The sequence below is a fragment of the Nyctereutes procyonoides genome, unplaced genomic scaffold (genome assembly GCF_905146905.1).
Source record: "Nyctereutes procyonoides isolate TBG_1078 unplaced genomic scaffold, NYPRO_anot_genome, whole genome shotgun sequence".
NCBI classification, from domain to species: domain Eukaryota; kingdom Metazoa; phylum Chordata; class Mammalia; order Carnivora; family Canidae; genus Nyctereutes; species Nyctereutes procyonoides.
The window spans coordinates 10,019,684-10,041,321 of record NW_026575030.1 but is presented as its reverse complement, the minus strand read 5'-3'; the positions used below and the strand labels follow the sequence as shown (position 1 = coordinate 10,041,321).

The 21,638-nt window shown below is 37.9% G+C and overlaps 1 protein-coding gene across 4 annotated transcripts in view; it reads left to right on the top strand.

Moving 5' to 3' along the window:
• The window catches only part of CLASP1 (cytoplasmic linker associated protein 1), a 266,188-nt gene that overhangs the window by 175,521 nt on the left and 69,029 nt on the right, over window positions 1-21,638 (top strand). For all 4 annotated transcript variants that reach the window (XM_055315783.1, XM_055315784.1, XM_055315785.1 and 1 more), the window contains 2 exons: window positions 4,972-5,076; window positions 9,379-9,546. In XM_055315783.1, the coding sequence (XP_055171758.1) occupies window positions 4,972-5,076; window positions 9,379-9,546 (273 nt within the window). The remainder of the gene's footprint in view (window positions 1-4,971; window positions 5,077-9,378; window positions 9,547-21,638) is intronic.

Sequence of the window (21,638 nt, the reverse complement as noted above, 5' to 3'; positions counted from 1 at the left end):
AGAACTAGACAAAATGTACAAGACCACACCAGATGTCATCTTTGTATTTGGATTTAGAACCCATTTTGGTGGTGGCATGACAGTGGGCTTTGGCAGTATTTATGATTCCTTGGATTATGCAAAAAAAAAAAAAATGAACCCAAACATAGACTTGCAAGACATGGCCTATATGAGAAGAAAAAGGCATAAAGAAAATAGAAAAGGAACACAACAGAATGAAGAAAGTTAAGGACTGCAAAAACCAGTGTTGGTACTGGCAAAAAAGAAGTGAGCTGAAGATTGGGCAACACTTAGTAGTAAGAATTCTGCAGGGATTTTATTTGTGGTGATAGTGCATATTTTTCACGAGAAGATTAATAAACTTTTATGTGTTTGGATGTTTGAATATATATATATTATATATATATATATATATAATATATATATATATATATAGATTTCTAAATAGGGAATACGTTCATGTAGTTCAAAACTCAGAAAATAGGAGGAGGTACGCAATTAGTAGTTTCCCTCCCATCTTTTCATTTGCCTAGCTATCACTTCTTTCCCTTTGACTTCAGTCTTACAACTTTTAGTTTCATTTCTATCAAGAGTTTCTTGGCATATAGGAGCAATTTAAAAGTATTTTCTCCCCTTCTGAAAACATAAAAGATAGCATATTTATACACTACATCTTGATTATTTTCACTTAATGCATCATAAGATCCTTCCATATTAGCTTAGAGGATGTCCTTATTCTTGATTACCATTGTACCGCATTCCGCTACGTGGAAACTAACCAGCCAGTCCCATATTGATAGACCTTGGAATTATTTCCAGAGTTTTGCTATTATAAACATTGCTATCATGAATAATCTCTAATATATGTCACTTTGCATGGGTGCAAATATATTAGTAGAATAAACTACCTAAAGTGGAATTGGTGGAATAAAAAGTGTGTGCATTTGTAATTGTGGTAGATCTTGCCAAACAGCTTTCTATAAGGGCTGTACTAATTTCCACTCTCAGCAGCAATGAATAAGAGTGCCTCCTCTTTACCTACGTGTTAGAATGTTAGCACATTCTTAGCTTTTTTTCTTATTGACTGAGGCTGAATAATACTTCATACACTCAAGAACCATTTCTATTTTCTGTTAACTACCTTTTCCTAGCTCTTGTCCATTCTTTATTGCATTGTGATAGTGGTCTGCTGGGGCTGTCTTGAACTATTTCATGACAGCCAGTTGTTAGATTTTCAGACTTTATGTAATCTAATTGATTTCATGTCAGTAGCCTGAAATTGGCCATGGTGCGAATATTTACACCAGGGAAATTAGAAAACACAAATCTGCAGGAACCCTTCCCCACTGCCCATTTTTAAACATTTACCAGCACACTACTGTTTGGTGGACTTACTGATTCCTAGAAACCTTTTATGTGGAAATTAGCCCTTTGTGATATGAATTGCAAATAATTTTTCCCAATTTGTCATTTTCATTAACTTGCTCATAGTTTTCTTCTTGTCATGCTGAGATTTTATTTAAAAAAATTAAGTAATCAGATTTATCAGTCTTCTAATGGCTTTTAATCACAACCAGAATGGACTTTCCCACTACAAGTTACAAGGGATTTCTCCTGTGTTTTATCTTAAAACTTGTATGATTTCATGTTTTACTTTTTAATCTTAGGTTCATTTGCTGTTTTTCTTGGTATAAAGTGTGAAGTACAGATCCAAATTATTTTCCCAAAGCAAAACATTAACAAATAAAATCTAGTAATGTATTTTTTTAAAGCAACACTTTATGTTGAGCTACATATCAATCCTTATGGAATGAAGCAAAAACAGTGCTTAGAGGAAAATTCATAGCCTTAAGTTCGTATTAGAAGAGAAGCATTTAGGAGGTTGTTTCCAAATGTTAGAGAAAGAACAGAATAAACCCTAAGGAGAGTTGGAAGGAAATAATAAAGATAAGAGTACAAGTTAATGAAGTAGGCATTAAACATTAAAAAGACAGGATTAAGAAATAGAAATTGTATGAGGCATTGGATAATCCCAGTCTTATAAAATAAACTCCAAGAAGGTGAGAATACTTCCCACATTAATGCAGCTGATGTAGCCTTAGCACTAAATGAGAGAAGGGTACAGTCAAGACATATTGTGTATGTGAGTATGTACATTGTGAGAGTTTATCTTGGGTCTAATAGCTTAGAAACTTCCTGATGGATCAGCACGTTTAAGAGAAGAATCCTCTTACCTAAGAAGATGTAGAGAAAGCATCAAAAAATTCAATTATTTTGGCAAATCCTTGGCAATTAGGAATACAAAGGGGTTTTCATAGCCTATTGAAATATCATACTTTGTGAAATTCCCTGATTAAAAAATATATATGGCTCAAAGCAACAAAGCCTACCCATGTAAGTGTGGACTACATGTCTAAGACAGTGGGATAAAGCAGAGAAATGAAAGAGTAGAGTTTGAAGGGAAAAAACTGGTCTTTTTGTAGATAGTATATTTAGATGACCCCAGATAATCTACATACAAGTTAGTAAAATTAACAAAAGTTTAGCAAGATTCCCAGAATTAAGATCAAAATATAAAGATTACATTCACATTTGTCTAGAAATTAGAAAATACAATTTAATGTATTTTGTGTCATAAAGAAAAGGCACCTTTGAATAAATCTGTAAAATTTAAGACTTTAAGACTTTTAAACAAAATTATAAAGCTTTATTATAAGACATTGAAGAAAATGAAAGATCAAGATCATAAATCTGTCTTACCCCCCCCCCTCGAAATTAACCCTGCATTCCACATAATGCAGTTAAGATTTCAGCAGGTTGTTTTAAAATTGTATCTTTGGATGGATATTGAAGAGAACAAAGGCCTTGGGGGAAAACCAGGTTGGTTACTCTACCAATTAGCAAAAACGTTTTTGTAAGCTATTCACAACATTGTGATGTTACACTGGTGTGGACACGTGGACCACTGAATGAGACAGACCAGACAGTTGAGAAACAAGCCCACACATGTATTTAAGTACTTGGTAAATGACAAAAGGTGACTTTTAGATCAGTAAGGGGTTAAGAAAATGTACTTGGATGCTGATTAGTCATATGGAAAAAAATAAAGTGGGTCTCTAAAAATCAATTCCATAAGTGACCTCACAAATAAAATGTTGAGCAAAACAGTAAGTTTTGGAAAAATATATATCCTTTAATACAATTAAAAGCATTTAAAATATCTAAAACCATGCCATCTGTTTCTTGGTTATACACCTAGCTATATTAAAAGTTTCAAGAAATGCAAAAGGGGATGATGAATGCCGGGTTTAGGACCAGGTTACCAAATGTTGGGAGAAAGTAGGGGATACAGGGACATTTAAAGTATCCTTTTGTGTCCTACATACAGTGAATTTAAAATAGGAAGTGAGATTCAGTTGGTTTTTCATGTTCACTGACTCAGTGACTGCCTTGATTTAACTTCCTTAGGAAAGTAAAATGTCCTTATTCATATGTCAGCCAGCTAGCCAGACAAGCACAGGTAGCTAAACCAGTGGTGTGACCTTGGACAAATTAATTAATCCCCGTTTCCTTGTTTCCTCATCTGTAAAATGGAAATAAAATGTTCTTATGAGAATTACAAATTCACACATGTTCAGCTCCTAGTATGATACCATATAGCTTTAGTACAGATTCTAGAATTTGTGGGTCTTTGCTTAAACTGCTATTAAAGGTCATTGATTCTAATTTTAATTTTTTTCTTACTGCAGTGCTTTTATTGCTCCTTACCTCTTTTTCTTGAGCCTTTTTCAAGTCTTAGGATTTTTCTGTATTACTTTTCTGTAAGCTTTCTTAAATGATGACATAGAAGTGGTTTTGAGCAATGTAAGATGCCAATGCAAGTTCCATTGGTTTGTGTTTTCCTTATCAAGTTGCTGTTCTGATTGACTTATGACAGGAGAGGCATTTTGTGCCCCTACTGAAACCAAAGAAGTCCTGAATTTTAAAAAGTTTTAATCTCCAATCATCACTGATTTTGCATTTCTGAGTTCACTTTTGTTTTTAAGGTTTCATGATTTAGTAACAGGAGTTGAACAGGATTGCTTTACTTAGAATGGCAAATGGCAAATTCTTCTCATAAATGCCTGTGATAATTGCTTTTTTTTTTTTTTGTCATTGCTTCTCTAGCTACTCTGTAATATAGATTCTGTCTTCATCTTTTGCAGTCTAGAAACTTGTTGTCACACATCCTTTAAACTAGAAGTTTAGGGGTGCCTTGGTAGCTCATTTGGTTAAGGTCGGCTTTCAGCTCAGGTCATGATCCCAGGGTCCTAGGATTGAGCCCTGCATCGGCCTGCCTCCACAGCAGAGTCCGCTTCTTTCAGTCTCTCTGCCCCTCCCCCTGCGTGTGCACTCACTCTCTCTCTCAAATAAATAAACAATCTTAAAATGTTTTAAAATAGAGGTTTAATGCTATATATCAAAACATTCTCCAGGGTGCTATAGCTTTTGATTGCTGAGTTATGGTTTTTTGGTGGTTTTGTTTTGTTTTGTTTGCATTTACTCTTATTTCTGTAGTATTTTTCTTAAGATGACCGCTAATATTTTTCTGCTTTTGGAAATTTGACAGATTTGTAGGTAGTAAAAAAGAATTTAATGTGAAAAACATTAAATTGTGGGAAAAAAAATCTTCAAATGGATATCACCTCCTTATCTGCAAATATGATATGCTATAATACTTGTAACAGAAGCACCTTGTAGGTTCATGACTCATTCTCAGGAGTTGCTACATATCTGTAGAACTTGTGTGTGCAGATAGAATGCGCATGTGTGTTGTACACAGGGAAATGGGTCAAGACCGCACGTGAGGAAGACCCGTGCCCCTGCAGGTGGCCCAGTCAGTGCCACTTGGGCGTGATCTGGGTTGTTTTCTTGAGTAGGTCTCACTGACTGAAAACGTGATGGAAACACCATTTTTGCTGCATCTTCCAGGTCGGATCCGCACAAGACGTCAGAGTTCCGGGAGTGCCACCAACGTCGCTACCACCCCGGACAATCGAGGCCGCAGTCGCGCCAAAGTGGTTTCACAGTCCCAGCGTAAGGAGTATATTTTTTACTCTTTGTTATCTCAGTTTTGTTCAACAGCCCATTCTACAGTTGAAAAATTTATAGTTATTTTCATTACTTCAGGGGAAAACCACATTTGTGTGGCTCCAAGCTGCCGTCAGTAGTCTTGATGTTTGTTGGGTAAGCTTACAAAATGGATACTTTGGTCTCCCTTCCAGGTGATTTAAATTTTGTATTATTACACATTAAACTTTAAGATGTGGTTTCTCTCCCTTTCCTCAAGCATCTCAAATTGAGATATACCTGGGCTGTGACCCATTTTACTGTTGATAAGGAGTCCCTCTGATGTAATTTAAGAGCAGTACCTGGGGATTATTTTAATGTGGAGTTCTCGTTCAGTGGTAATGAGCAAATCCATTAAAAGCTCTCCCCATTAACCCTGTGTTCTAACATCTGCAGCCTGCTCTTCTCCACCTGCCAGTGTGGGCTTCTGCTTTGCCCAGCTGCTCTCGCTTCCATTACTGCTTGTCTGTACATGTTGAGTCACTTGGCTTGTTTAGCATCAGCCATGAAAGCAGCCATAGATGGAAGGAATGTATTCAGATCACTCTTAGGAACCACCCCAGTGTCTCACTTCCCAGCCACACTTGACTTTGAGTCTCCTGCTCCTTCTGTATGCATGTAGAGTGGAGCTGGGTGTCCCAGTTCTCCCGGGCAAGGTGAGCGTGGGGGAGGAAGGCTCTCCTTCCCTGGGAGTTCCACTCGTCCCAGCACAGCACTCCCCAGCCCATCGGTGTCCACATCCTCTGTGGTTCCCAGGAGCTATCTGGCGTGTGTAGAGAGCACTCAGTCTGTGGCCAGACCTTAGGTTCTGGTTAGTATTTAGAATGCCTTTCTCAGCTCCTTGTGAATTCAGATACTCTCCTATGTCCCTCTGGTAACTCTAGGCCTCATGTTAAACAAATGTAATATCCTTTCTGAAAAGAAAGTATAACATCGGTCATACATTGCTAACAGGCTTGTCTGATGCAGAAGCACATGCTTCTGGTGTATCACCCAGGTGTACACAACATAACATGCGTTGTGCACCTTTAGACCTTGAGAACAGTATCCTAGCACTGGTTATTCTGTTGAACCCTAGTGATGCCTGGAGTCACAGATGGATAAAATACTCTGGTCATGACCTCCTAAATATAAATCAGGTCTTCTCGCAGAGAAATTTTTCTTGACAAATGCTGTTCAAGATTCAAAATATAGGTTTGTATGTTAAAATTGAGTTTAATAAAAAAATGTCTAGTTCTTTAGCCATGCAGTGTTCCTTTCTTGGAGAGTAAGGGTTAAACAGTACTTTAAATTACTTTATGTCTGTTTATTGGCATTGGCCTCTGCAGGGGTTCCTGCCTGTGGCCTGGCTCCTCTGCTTAGGAGGTAGTGAAGACTACATTGCTTCTGTAGTGGGGGTGAGGGCAAGGATAGAGCTGTAATTTTTAGTCTTGTAGAAATACTCTACCCTATCTTAGCGCTCCACTTTAAAAGTCTTCAGCTTTACCTTACTGACCAAATTCCACTCACAGGAAGGGACAACCCAGCAAATAATCAAGACTAGACCTCAAACTTATGCATATAAATTTAGTATTTAAAAAAATTGCTATAGGAGGTAAACATGAGCATCATTATATGTTTTACAAATGTAGATACAGTAGCATTCAAAGTCCTGGTATAATAGTGAATAGATTTCATTAACATTAGATTTAGGGCCCTAAATCTATTGTTAGGCATATTTTAAAAATGCATATTTTAAATATTTGAGGATTTAAATATGTGAAGATTAGCATTTAAATATTTGAGGATTTGGGGATCCCTGGGTGGCGCAGCAGTTTAGCACCTGTCTTTGGCCCAGGGCGCGATCCTGGAGACCCGGGATCGAATCCCACGTCAGGCTCCCGGTGCATGGAGCCTGCTTCTCCCTCTGCCTGTGTCTCTGCCTCTCTCTCTCTCTCACTGTGTGCCTATCATAAATAAATAAAAATTTAAATAAATAAATAAATATTTGAGGATTTGGCATAGGATATTCAGATGAAACTAGTTAGTAGCAGTTTCTTTGGATGCGTGATGTTTATTGAGCATTTCCTATGTGTTAAGTACCAGTCACAGTGGTAGGAATCCATAAACGAATAGGATCTAGTCACTTCTCTAAGCTTGCTCAGCACTGAAGAGTAGACGTGCTCCTGGAGGCTAACATACTGGTCTTCTCTGCATCTCCTCTGCCTGGCACTGTGCTGGCACATAGGTTTCTGAGTGTTCCATGAACAGACCTAAAATAAATGCTGATAGAGTATGATATGACTACAGTAAACATAGGTACAAAAGTAAACTAAGAGGAAAAAGACCCAGAAGAAAAAGCTATTTTGCTAATGTGTTTGTGAACAAAGACATTTGTGTTGTGTTGCATGCTGACCTTCTGTATTGTGCTATTGTCTTTTAATCCACTTTTTGCCTGTCCTTTGGTCTGCTCTCATAATCAAGGATCCAGATCTGCTAATCCTGCTGGTGGTAAGCCATTTCTCTTCTTGCCTTTTTTTTTTTTTTTTTTTTTTTTTTTTTTGCGTTCTCCTTCACTCCCTGTCCCATGTTCCTTGCACAATATTAATTTCTATGTTTATTATGAGCTTAGTTAATCTTTCTGCATTTTCAAATTCTAGAGTTTAGAATGAATTTCTTTTCTCCTTTTACATAGCTAAATAGTCCGTTTTGGGTGCTCAAAGTTAATGGGCAAGATTAATAAATCCTGAGACAGGTTCTTCATGGTGATGTGTACCAGTGATTTTGATAATGAATTTCACTTTAAATTGTAGCTGTCATTATCAAGTTCTAATTTTTGTGAGTAGTTACCTTAGTGATTCATTTGAATGATGGAGGGGTGTGTGTGGGGGTGTGTTTCAAGGTTACATGTTATTTAAAAGGCTTTTTATCTCTGGGTCATGCTATTCTGGTACACAATAACATGCATTTTATGTTTGAGAATTTTATTGCCTTCTCTACTTAAGGGGAGTGTACTAAGTAAATAAATGCCATTTTAGTGTGTTGATGCAATCTTTAAAATTTTGCTGTTTTAAGAAAGAATGCTGTCTCATGAGAAATGGTTATATAGCTATCCAACCACTTACTCATTTATAAAAATCACTAACTCTTACTTATTTTAAATTTCTGATTCTCTTGTGTACATCTCAGGGCTATTCTCTTGTGTACATCTCAGTGGTCTTACGTAATTTCTACTTTTGTAGATTTCTGAGATTTCCTTTGAAACTTAGTACACAGTTTTTGTAGTATGTGTAGAAAGGTGAAAAGAATATCTTCTCTTTGTTGTACGCGTGTGTGTATGTGGGACATGTGTTTATACATATCTGTATAATTTTGACCACTCTGTCCATTTCAGAGAGGTGTATTACTTATTAGTTTCATTAGTTATTTTCCTTAGAGATACACTAATAAATATGGCCTTCTCAGTTTATCCCTGTATCTTTATCAATTTTATGTTTTATATTTCAAAGCTGTGTTACTTGGAGCATAAAGGTTCATGATTATTATGCCTTAATAGACAGTTATTTTTTTATCAATATGAAATATCCCTTGTCCTTTTTTAACATTTCGTTCTGTTTTGTTGTTTTGTGTTAGGTGTGTTGTTTGTTTCTTAATGAACAACAGCAGTTAAATATCATTTTCTATTTTTAAATCAATCCAAGAATTTCTGTCTTTTAATAGATTAATCTGGCCACACTTAGTACGAATAGTGATATGTTTGAGTTTATTTCTACCATTTTTTTTGTGTGATTTTTTTTATTTACCATGTTTCTAGTTATCTTCTTGCCTCCTTTTCTTCCATTTGTGTTCTTGGATCTGTTTTCTTCCACTATTGTTTAAGAAACTTCTATTATAATTCTTTTCTTCCAATAGTTATACTTAAAATTTTTCACATATCAACTCTTATAGAACAAACAAATAAAACAGTAAACAAGCACCTTTGTGATTATTTGTAGAAATTTGCTGCAGAATAGGGAGCTGTTTATACTCAGCTCACTCTTTTGAATCAGAAATTTTACTGTTTTGTAGAACTCCTCCTGTAATTCTTCTTTGTATAAACATTCTTTTATGATGCTTGATGTTCCTTTATGCTCCATTAAAAAAAATTAGTACTACCACCACCAAAAAGCCATTTTTATATAAAATTCTTAGTGTTTGATCCAAATTAATGTACTTACTGACTTCTGAAATTATTATAGTTTCTTCCCTGATTTATAGCTATTCTTCAGTTTTGTTTTGTTTCATTTTTAGCTGGCAGCCGGTCAAGTTCCCCAGGGAAACTGTTGGGAAGTGGTTATGGAGGCCTTGCTGGGGGTTCGTCAAGAGGCCCACCTGTGACCCCCTCTTCAGAAAAACGAAGCAAGATTCCCAGGAGTCAGGGATGTAGCCGAGAAACAAGTCCAAACCGAATAGGATTAGGTAAGGATTCTCAAAGACCTCGAAACATCATTCCTAACTTGGTCATAATTTTTATTATAATGTAATGATTTTGTCTAATATTGGAAATAGAGATCTGTTTTTGAACTGAGGATGTCACTTTGCCCGTGTTAAAAAAAGACATTCTGATTTGTGCTTTTTACAGATTATGGCATGTTCAGGTTTGAATTACAACTGAAAACTATATGGGCCTCACCATTCAGACTGTCTGGAAGGAATTACATCACTGTGGGCTTTTGTGTTTTAGAGCCATTTCATAAAACGTTAGAATTGAGGAAGTGGGCAGAATTGTTTTCTTCATAATTAGGAGCAGTGTTGCTTTTCATCTTTCTTTCATGGATTAGCACTAAGTAGCCATTAATCCACATATGTTTTCAAAAGCAATTTGTAGAGTCCCAAGTTTATTTTGATTTTGATCTTCTCTAACCTAATTTGTGGAACTTAAGGTTAAATAACACGTATAGTTACTTTTGACATAGTGTTGCTCAAATGTGAAAACTTAGGAACAAATTAAAACCAAATATATAATATTTTTGTATTGTAATATTTAGTTTCTTTGTGACAGTCTGTAGAATTATATAAATTACTCTCAGTATCTTATCCTATTCATATGTATAATCTGTTTAACATAAAAGATGTCTTTTGTAATATATTATGAGAAATCTCTTAAATTTTTATTGTTTTCCGAGGGTATAAATCTATTAACTTGACATTAGAGTACTACTATATTCTTAAGTCCTGTTGGCTTATCTTTCTCATTTATCTATCTCATCAGCAACTTCCACTTGACTATTTCCATTTTGTTAAACCATAGAACCAGAAGATAAAACAGATGTAGCTTCTGATTTTCAAAGAGTTTGTGGTCTTAGGGGTAGAAATTAAGACAGGATGACAGATACTGTGACATGCTGCTCTGGGACCATAGAAAAGTAGTGTCTTAGGGCCCTCGTGTGCCCCAGTCCTCCCAGATTTCCTGCTAGGACAGCCTTCCCAGACAGAATAGGACAGAATAGGTCCATTTTTGATGATGTGTAAGTAGGGTTAGGCAGGGTAAGGAGAAGAGGAGAAAGGTATTCCAGGGCAGAGAGGAACATGTGCAGAAGCAGTCAGATGGGAGGGAACATAATGCGCTATGGGACCCACAGGTAATTTATTGTTTGCAGCAAAGGAAGTTTGTCAGGGTGAGGTGGGAGAAGGACAGAGGGACTGGGAGTGTACTTCTGGCCACCTGAGCTATGAGAAGGCAGGGGCGCATAGTTAAGAAGTGGATTGGTTAATAGTTGGTTTAACTAACATTTCGAAAGCAAGTGAGAAATGTAATCAAGCAGTGGTTTTGTTAATTCTACATGATCCCAAACTTCTGTTGGTATTACATAGTGTGGTCCCTGAGCTGACAAGTTACTTGGATCTAGTGATTACAAATCCTGTGGATACATGCGGGAAGGTATCATGACTAGAATGTCTAAATTTTATATTTGAGGCTGTAACAGATGTATGTTTGGATCTAGTTTTATTTGGAAAATGAGTTTGATTTCATCGTGAGGTTTGGGCTGCCCTTTTTGGTAGTCAATTAAATGTATGGGATGTCTCTTGGCAACCCAGATTAGTTTCATACTTTTAAAAATTCTTTCTTTTTGGGGGATTTAACATATTATATTATTAAAAATGCTATTTTTACCTTTTCTTGGTATTAGAAAAGAAACCATCCCAGGTTGCCACACATAACTCTAGGAGCTGGTATTCCATGGTTTTAACTAGGAAGTTTGTGTTGTGGATAGTTGAAAAGACAGCATTTAATAAGCCTTTAAAAGGTATATGAAACATTATCCATCAGTAAGAACGAAATAGGAACCTATTCTCTTTCAGAGAGTTCTTATTTGAAAAATATTTTGGAAAAAGTTATTTCTTTGATGCTCATTAAGGGGATTAGTTATGTGTAAAGTTTTGAGGTCATTCATACGAATCTGATTAAAGAAGGTGTTTTGTTTAAATTTCTGCACATGGTGAAAATACACATAGTATGAAGATAGATAAATGAATCAAGTATATCTTTCTACTTTTTCCTGTAGTACTGCTGAAAGATTCCATTTTATAGGGTGTCAAGTATATAGCATCTTTAGCAGTAGATCGTCCGTGGTTGTGATCATTTAGTTGATACTGGCTTGTATACCTGTATGTCTATAAGCATTTGGTTCATTGTATAGCAACTTTAAATATAAATATTCAAAAATATTAAGCATCTTCTAATATTTTGTTTTATCCCAAACCAATTAATAGTTTTAATCATCGCTAAACTAGGCTTGGAATTTGCACTAAGAATTAATTCTACAGATGACCTACAAATTATGTTTGGTTCAGCTATGCCTCATCTGTGATAAAAATGACACCAAAGGTCTTATTTAGCATTTATGTTTTCTTAAGCAAAACAGGGTATAATTCCTATTGTATAACCAAGAGACAAACATCCTACTACTATGTTTTTTTCTTGGCTGTTTATTCCTTCATAAACTGTTGAACCAAACAGAATAGATCATAAATTATCGCATCTTGGGGTTTAATTCTGTTATTGATGAATAATAAAGTCCTAGAGGTAGCTAATATCTGTAGCAATTATATTCCAGAAGTTTGCCTTTAGTTTCCTTCTTCCACTCATCTCTTGAAAAGGCTATAAAAGTTTTTGGCAGCTTATATTCTGTGGATGTGCATTTAAAATGTTTTCAGATTTTCTGATTAAAAATATTTTGAAGGAAGCAAAACTTAATAGTAATCAGTGTCACCTGTTAGACTATTGCATACAAGACCACAACATGAAAATCCCCAGACGGAGAGACATTTCATGTTAGTGCTCCTTATTTCTCTTGTATTTCTGCTTTCAATGTGAGTTCTGGTAGGACCCATCCCTTCCTTACAAGGCAAAAGTCAAGATTAGCCCCCAGAACACTCTAAAATTAGAGTGTACTTTTGAAAGCCTGTCAGATGGATTTTTCAAGGCTCCTCAGCCTTTTCTGTAAGCACAGGACCTCAGAACCACCAAAGAATACTGCTTTCATAAAGTTCAAGCAGCAAGCAAGCCTTCATGCCTCTTCCTCTTCTGTTATGCCTTCACTTTACATACTCTCATAGAGAGCAATTGGTTTTGGCACTCCACAAAGAGGTTTATTTGATATTGTTTTTTAGGTTTGACCATTTAATTAATTAGTCTTTATAAAAATCATTTATTGAGGGATCCCTGGGTGGCGCAGCGGTTTGGCGCCTGCCTTTGGCTCAGGGCGCATTCCTGGAGACCCGGGATCGAATCCCATGTCGGGCTCTTGGTGCATGGAGCCTGCTTCTCCCTCTGCCTGTGTCTCTGCCTCTCTCTCTCTCTCTCTCTGTGACTATCATAAATAAATAAATAAATAAATAAATAAATAAATAAATACAAATTAAAAAAAATCATTTATTGATATACATATTTAAAATCCTCTTTGTAGAGTGGTCTTTGGAAGTGATATTAGAAGTAGGCATTCCTCCTCTCGTGTTTTAAATTATCCAGCATTTGACCTTCTTCTGTGACCCCTAGATGTCCTTTGATGTGGTGTGGGGCAGCTGTGGGCAAATGATTACAAACTCGTAACCAGAATTCTTTCTGTATATGTTGCTAGCCTGTGTTAAGGAAGCCAGTCGGCACAAACAGGGTAAATAAACTCTCTCTGGCTGAAATACTAAGGAAGGGAAACCTTGTTAGGAATTACACATATTGTTGTTTCAGACCATGTCTGCTTATCCCTTTTCATGCTCTTGTCTTCACAAAGCAGGCTCAGTGAGAGAGAGCAGAGACTTCCCATTGTTGTAGCATGTGTATTATTAAAGCAAGGGAGTGGAAGCAGGGTAACAGAAGTGATCAGGCAAGAACTATAAGAAAATGCCTAACTTAAGCATGTGCATGTGTGAAACACTTATCCGGCTGTCTTTGTTTCCGATTGTTCGGAGTAGGTGGTGGAATAAGATTTTCATGTACACCTTTCAGCCAGGACCTCAGAGGTACTCATGTGTGTACCTTATCTCACAGTACCTTTCTCATTTAAATGATGGGACTCTAGCTTCTAGACTTCCTAAGGGGAGCCTGAGGTAAGGAGAGGCACAGTGGCTGGAACCGGTGAGTTAGCACAGAACCGGAGAAGTCCTTTCACGAATTTGATGTGGTATTGATCCTCTAGGGACGAGCCTATTACTTCGTAGATTCTAGACAGCTTCTCATATATCGGTGTCAGTGGATGCTCCCTAGTTTTTTTTTTTTTAAGGGTTTTTAAATTTAGCTCCTGTGCTTTTGCCCTCCTCATAGGAGCCATTTAGTATTATTATCAAAAATTATGGATTAAACAGTCATTGCTACTTCAAAGAAAAACCCAATGCCTCCTTGTCCCTTGGCAAAATGAAGGTGAATTTAGGAATTACAACACAAGCCCTGTTTTGACAGATTTGCTCAGATTGCATTCCTGTGCTTGGTTTTTTTCTTGCTTGCCACCGCAGACCTAAGCATTTGGACATCTCTTACATAGCTGTGGGGTCTGATGCAACACCAGCACTGAACAGAGACTACAGGAGGAAGAAGTTGGTTTGGTTTCTCACTTCCAGGGAATTTCACGATTCTAGTTTGTAAGGCATTCCTGTTACAGTTTGGTCATGCTATAAATCCACCTTGGCTCTAAAATAATAGGCTCTGCTCATTGCAATATAGCAAACATGGCTGGTTTTAAATCAGTGAATCATTTTTATTTTTCCCCAAATGTGCAAGAAAGACATTTCTTTCCAGTCCAGAATTAGTAGATCCACTCAAGATGGACGTATTTATTATCTCACCAGATATTATGGAGATGGCTACACACATTCAGTCTGCAGAGTCATTTCTGAGTATTTTGCCAGTAGTGTGTCTTTGTTTCTCTAAACTAAGTTAAAAAAACAAAAGCATCAAGGTCTTTTCTGAGCTTTATGGCCAAGTTATGTTAGTCCTTAAGCTATTCATGTGACTCTGTCTTCTCAGTGTTTTGTAATGTGAATGTAATTAAAATTACCCATGGATAATCATAGGCAATTGGCTGTTCTCAGGTCAGCGGAGGATCTTCTTAACATGAATACTGGGATTGTCAGCCCACATACCATAGACCCATGTGTAAGGCTGTATAAGGAAAGATACTCGAGTAGGGACCACGGGCAGATCTGTTTGGATTCCCACAGAAAAAGCAGGAATGAAATGTTGGGACTAGTATATAAAGGGATAGCAATCCCAACTCTATGTTGGTTTAGATAATTAAGATATGTTTGAAGCATCTAGATACTTACTTGAAGTGGGCAGGTTCTACAGCTGTCAGTCCTTAGGACTTCTCTTGGTAAAGAAGCCCAGGCTGAGAGAAGTGAACCCTCTTCCTTTTAATTAGGTAAGTTCATGGGTTTCAGTGACTAGAGCCTTTATTCTATTTTTTTAATCCAAAATAAATTATCTTTCTAATAATGCAGGGTATGTGAAAATGGCTTTAGTCTTTTATCATCTTGTTGAAGTTTGCTAAAGCCATAAATACCTGATCATTTTCTAATAGGCTTTTTGATCTTGGATTTCCTGATGCTAGTTTGCTCTTTGGAAAGCTTTCTTTGCATTTCTTACATTTAGGTGTTATTTCACCTCCATACAAAAACCCACAGCTTTCCGAAACCTTGAGCATAATCGAGTTTTTATGCAGACCCTCTCCTGTTGTCAGCACGCCAGTCAGTGAGGCCTCAGCAGGGACTCAGCCATCGCGATGAACCCCCAGCGCGGACAATGTCATGATTACGTTAACGGAATGTGACTGACGTTTTGTGAGTTTTTCTGTCTTCATTAAACTTCTTCACCTTCTCTGAAACCCCTCATGCTGCACACTAGCACGGAGCAGCCGTATCCCTCGACCCAGCATGAGTCAGGGATGCAGCCGTAATACCAGCTGTGAGAGCAGCCGCGATACGAGCCCCGCTCGGGGCTTTCCTCCACTCGGTGAGTACATGTAGGCGCTGGCTCTCGGAGCAGAGTTCCTTGCCCTGCTCCACATGCTTGGCCCACACACTGCCAGGTGGAATGGACCTGCTCTCCCTCCTCTACTGTCCTCGTGATCCTCTCTTCTTTCTTTTCCTCTTCCCTAGTTACCCTCTGTTGTCCCCCCTCTGCATGCTTAAAGTTTGGCCATTTCCAATTTTTTATATATAGGAGGAAAAAAACACCACTTCACTCTGTACCGTTGCCATTTGTGACCACTTGCCAGCAGGCAGGCCCATCTGCGTGGTCACTTCAAACATATGGGGTCGCTCAGCCAAAGTGCACTGCTTCCTAAAAAGTAGAGTGAATCCAAAGTTTATCTTTTGTCATTAAATTTTGACAATTTGTTTTTAACTGTACCCAAGATCAGGCCCTATGTGATTCAGTTCAAAGATGGAAAATAAAACCATGATAACATCTACGAAATGAAATGTGCTCAGTTGAGGGGTGATAACATTAAAAAGCTGCATGGACAAAGGTATTTAGCCATGCTTTTGTTAAGTGAGTCATTTCAACACTTTCTCTTAAACCCAGAGTACTTTTCTGATAGACTGCTTAGGTGTACAGCACAACGCACAATTTTACAACGTATATTTTTAACTGATCAGGTATTTTTATTCTTCCTGGGTTCAATAGGCTATTCAAAGGCTGTGACCTGATGCCCTCCAGGGCAGAAATTTACAGTATTTGGTCACCATATGGTGGTATTAGTAATGTATCTCAGGTCACCAGCCAGGTGCCATTCAGGGCTGCTCATCTGCCATCCTCAGTATCTCTTACAAACAGAATTTGTATTTTCACAGTTTTTAGGATTCAAGAAAAACTGACAAAAAGAGAAACATGTTTCCTTATAGAGTATCATATTTGCCTTTTCTTTTTAGCCTCAGTAGTCTAAAATGAACATATACCTCACCTAGTGCAAATTATTAATCCCCAGAGACCCCTAGAAAGAACACACACTTTCACCAAAAAATGCTTTGTATTCTCCAGTAATTGTGTTTTGGTTCTTTGCCATATTAATTGCTATAAAGCTGTGTATTTTCCTTTTGATCAGCATTGCAGGTAGAAATCATTTCAGAATGTTAGGCCTAGACCTGAAGTTGTTATATGAAATTGTGGACTGCAACAGTGTGTTATTTCAACTCTAATTATGGTCTCTCAAGTATAAAAGTGTCACTCCAGAAAGTGGATGATAGATCAGAAGCACACAGTCTTAATATTTCCCTTTCTCTGCTCCTAATGTCATATACTTCTTCCTAACATCCTTTTATCCCATCAGTATCAATAATCAAAATCCAGATATACTTCCTTATAACCTGCTGTCCTTTATGCAGTTAAAGCCATGTCAGGTGAGTCCCTTGACTTAGTTAGAAGACACCTTTGTGAGATAGTCTGCCTGATGAGTGTGAGATCCCAAACAAGGTGACTTACCTCGTACAGATCAGCTATTCCACAGCAATCTGAAGCATCAGAACACAATTCTCAACAATCAAAGGTGGCAATGATAATTTTTTTTCTGAATGAACTGGTGATTTTTCCTTTTAAGTTAAGGCTGTATATCTCTGCATCCTTGCTGACTATTTGGCCTTCTAAATAACCTTTTATATAAATGAACGATCCAATTCTTCTATTGGTTATTTGGTCTTCTTAGGCAGTTCCATGTTTTTATTTCATGTATGTACTGGCGTTTTTGTTATTATCCATGGAAGCAGCCTTTGTAATCCAGCATGTGGTCAGTGGACCAGGCAAGGTGTGCTGAATTCTTGAGCTCTTCATTGAACCCTGAGTTCTTGAGTGATCTGGTCTGGTTTTCACTTTCTTTGGCAAAATGGATCTGCGTAAGTGTCTTGGTGACAACACAGAGTGGTGAAACGTACAGTTGCTCCTACCAGGGCAGAAGATGTGGATGCGGATATTTCACCTTCCTAACAAACCATCATTGGCACACATCTTCTGTTGTGGTCAGGGCCATAGTTAACATCTCAGCTGAATTTTTATGCCATGCCCCCCTTGAGTTAAATCTGTCCATAAAACTTTTATCCAGTGAGAACAAGAGCAGTGATTGTGCATATTGGCACCATTCTGAGCAGGTACAGCCCTTCATGGCTCCAATTAACCCTCTGGGACAGGTAGTACTGTCATCCCTTTTTTATAGATGACAGAACAGAGATTCAGGGAGAGTAAGCCACTTTCTCAAGGTCACACAGCTTAATGATGGAGCTAGGTTTTGAACCCAGTCTGACTTCAAAGCTTGGCTGCTCCCCTGCTTCATTTGAAAGTTCTGATAATCCAGCATCTTTCATTTGTTCGTCTGAAATGTATTAAGTGCTTTCTCTAGGCTTAAGCACAGAGAAAGTATCCAGCAATTTTTCTCAATTATGACTTCTGGGTTTGGTGTTAGGACTGAGGAATTCATAGTTGAGTCCCTGGAGGTGGTCCCTAGGGGAACGAACTCACTGTGCCCATCAGACAGTGTGAAGTTTCCTCCTCCTTCTCATTCACTTTAATAATGGTTTCCCACCCTCTCTATAACTTACTGAGATTTTGTGTAAGTGCCCCTTCGAATCAATTTAAATAGCCAGGCTTCAGTTTGAAATGGGGTGTGTGTGTGTGTGAAAATAACTACATTTTGGTAATTGTGTATTGATTTTATGTTTGCATTTTTGTTACAAAGTTATTTTGGACCATTTTCATGGTATGAATACATATGTGGTTAAAGTGACAACTTCTAAGTAAAAGTAAGGGCTCTGCTGTAAATCAGGCTTCGACGTAAGAGGGTCCACCTTGGATTCCATTGATGAGTGCTCACTTGAGAATGTGACCAAGGACTCATTACATGACAGATTTACTGTAGAATAGTTTGTTGAAACAGAACCAAAGGACCGACTTTATAAGGAACCATCAGGTATTGAGGTATTGCTTAAAAGCTGTTTTCAGTTTAAACTATAAGAATATGGTACTGATATGTTGTACAGTAAATGGTATGCTCCAGTCTTAAAAAGTGTTTTGCCAACATATTTAAGGAAAGTGATTATTTTATATCTGTTTTAGAAATTGCCAATTATTTTTGCCACTTAGAGATTTTCCTTTTGCAAGTCAGTAAAAATTTGTTCTTGTCAACCAGGTAATGTTTTCTATTTGATACCACTTATATCCCGGGTATGTGCATTTTCATAAAGTAACATGAACTTGAAAAAATACAGTTATGGAGCACCTGGCTGACTCGGTCAGTAGAGCACACAACTCTTAATCTCAGGGTCATGAGTTTGAGCCCTATGTTGGGTGTAGAGACTACTTAAAAAACAAAAATCTTGAAAAAAAAATTATACTGACGAGTTTGAGGTTCGGGTATTTGAAGCCAAAATGAAAGTATTCTCATGTACAGGGTACTGCACTCTAATAGCATGGGTGAGAAGTAGCACTGTTTGGTATTACTTTGTTAAACCTTGTGAATTTTCTCTGGTATGACCACCATGTTCTTTTCAGAGTAATGGATATAAGCATACTATCTTTTGGGTTTTTTTCCCTGAGGTAAAGAAGAGCCATATATTACATGGCATTCCATTCAATAAATTCACATTTTTAAACCAAGTCTATTTTATGGTTATTTCTGAAAGTAATTATGAGGACAGAGTTTAGCATATAATTCCTCAGATTGATGAATTAATATGCTTATTATGAATATTTGCTAATAAAGTAATATTTAATTTGCTAATAATTAGAAATGTAAATTGGAATTTACTGGTAACCGTCACTGCCACTGCCAGCACCCGCAGCACTACGACTGTTGCTCCCACCATTTATTCAGTGCCTGGCACTGCTTTACGTGTTCTGTGTATGACCTCTTGCAGTTCTCTCCACTCCCAAGAGGTACGTACCATTTTTAGCACCATTTCCAGATAAGTAAACTGAGACACGGAGAGATGTAGCACTTGGCCTGAGGTCCTCCAGGTGGTTGTAATCAAACCAGGATTTTGCCCACGCCCCACCCCCCCACCACATTAGGAGTCTGTGCTCTTGTAACCAGAGTACCGCAAATGCCTCGCCAAGGAAGCCTCTAAAAACCTGTTACAGCTAAATTTCTACTAGTTTATAAGTTCATTGATAATTAGGATATTTGTGTAACAGCAGAGCAAAAATTGGGGGGAACACGGGATTTCATTTGTTGAGCCCCTTTCTCGTGATTTCATTCTGTTTCTGTTCAAATAACATGATGAACTTCTCTGCTTTTGTTTTTGGTGCATGATTGCGTATGCATCACGTACTGATGAGGCATCTCGTGAGCTGAGTAAATAATCCATTCTACTGCTGTTCCCACTCAGTATCTGGACGGTGCTCTGTGACTCCTGACGTCCTCATGTTGTGTATTCCCATAACGGCTCATTGAGGCTTCGTGGCGTGAATATAAACCTGGAGTCTGAGTTTAGGCGGTTGCCTAAGGAACACCGCAAAGCGTGCCTTTGTCATGCCTGTGTGTGTGCTAGCCGTGTGAGAGCCAGCAGGCTGCCATAGAGTTTGAGGACTGGCACTTGCTCTCCATTCATTTCCAGCATCATTTCCTTTCATGAGAACACATGGCCTCGTTGGGAGCAGTCCCTGCGTTTCCTTCAGACTGTGGCATTTTCTGTCTCGGGTACTTCTGTGTTAATCCTGTGGGTGTTGCCGTTCCTTTTACCTGCAGCCTCTCGACGTCATTCCAGGTCCACTAGTGCCCTCTCCACTGCTGAATCTGTTGGGCAGTCAGGTGAACAAGTGCTAACTGCATGACTTGGCTTCTTCATATGGTCCAGTTTCACACTCATTTTAGCATTTGTTTTCATCAGTGTCGGCTAGCACCTGGCATGTATGCACTTCCCATTTGTTTTCCCCAGCGTGCTTTTATTTTTTTAAGTTGTTGAATGTTTATGGTTCTGTTAATAGGCCGTAGATGCTTTATAGCCTGTTTGACAACACCATTTCTCCAGTGTTCATGTTTGTGTGAAAACAAAACAAAAACACGGGGAGGGCTTCTTCCCCTCCATTTATACCCTCCCTCAGGAGAACAGCCACCCAAAATAGATATCTTGAAAAGTCCTTGAGGGGAAAGAGAGGATGGATTTCACCCAGCAGAGTCTTTCATTTCCAGAGGCTTTACTTCCAAAAAGTGTTGATTACTGACGTTAATTATTAGTGTCAGGTTCTCATTATTTGGAGGAACTGTTTAGTTACTAAATGTTCCAAAACCTAGTGTGCATAATTTCATATGGATAAATATCGTCCTAAAACTTCGCAAAAATACAAGGTCACGATTCAGATAATCAGGTCAGGTGGAAGGTAGTCTTTGCAGCCTGTGGTCCCCAGATGTCCCATCCCAGCCCGCTTTAACCAAAAAATCCAAAAATACCAAAAATCCCCCAGCTAGCCATTGGGGTAAAAAGTAATATGCATACGGAAATGCATCAGTTTGCTGGATTTAACGGACATCATTTTTATATGCTAACAGTCCCTAAGGACTACAGTTCTCTCACCTGAGTAAAACATTACACAGACTGTTGATGGGGACAGCTGTCACCAGTTCACTGAGTTATTTTCTCTATTCTTGCTCTAAGCGAAGTGAGCTATATTTTTTGTTATGTACACTCTGATGAAGTCAGGGACCAGACTGAGGGCACAGTCACACGTATCCATCTCTTGGGAAATGGAGCTTTGTGATAACATCATAGCAGAGCAGCAAGTGTAGAACAGATTTTGGTCTGGGGAGAACAAAAGGCTTGTAACTTTGCTCAGATCCAGACAAACATTTCCCCTTCAGATTAGAAATTCAAATGATCTATGATATATATCAAGTGATCCTGCAGTCACTGTGTATGGCGGAGCTGTATGCATCTGGGAAGCACCAGAATTATTGCATTGTTCTTAAAATTTTAATTTTTGTGTCTTAAAAAGAAAATCAGTATTATCCCTGGAGCAAGAATTGCTGGCATGAGATATACTTTTTTAAAAAATTTTTTTTAGGTTCTGTTTTATTTAAGTTTATGCTGGGTAATTT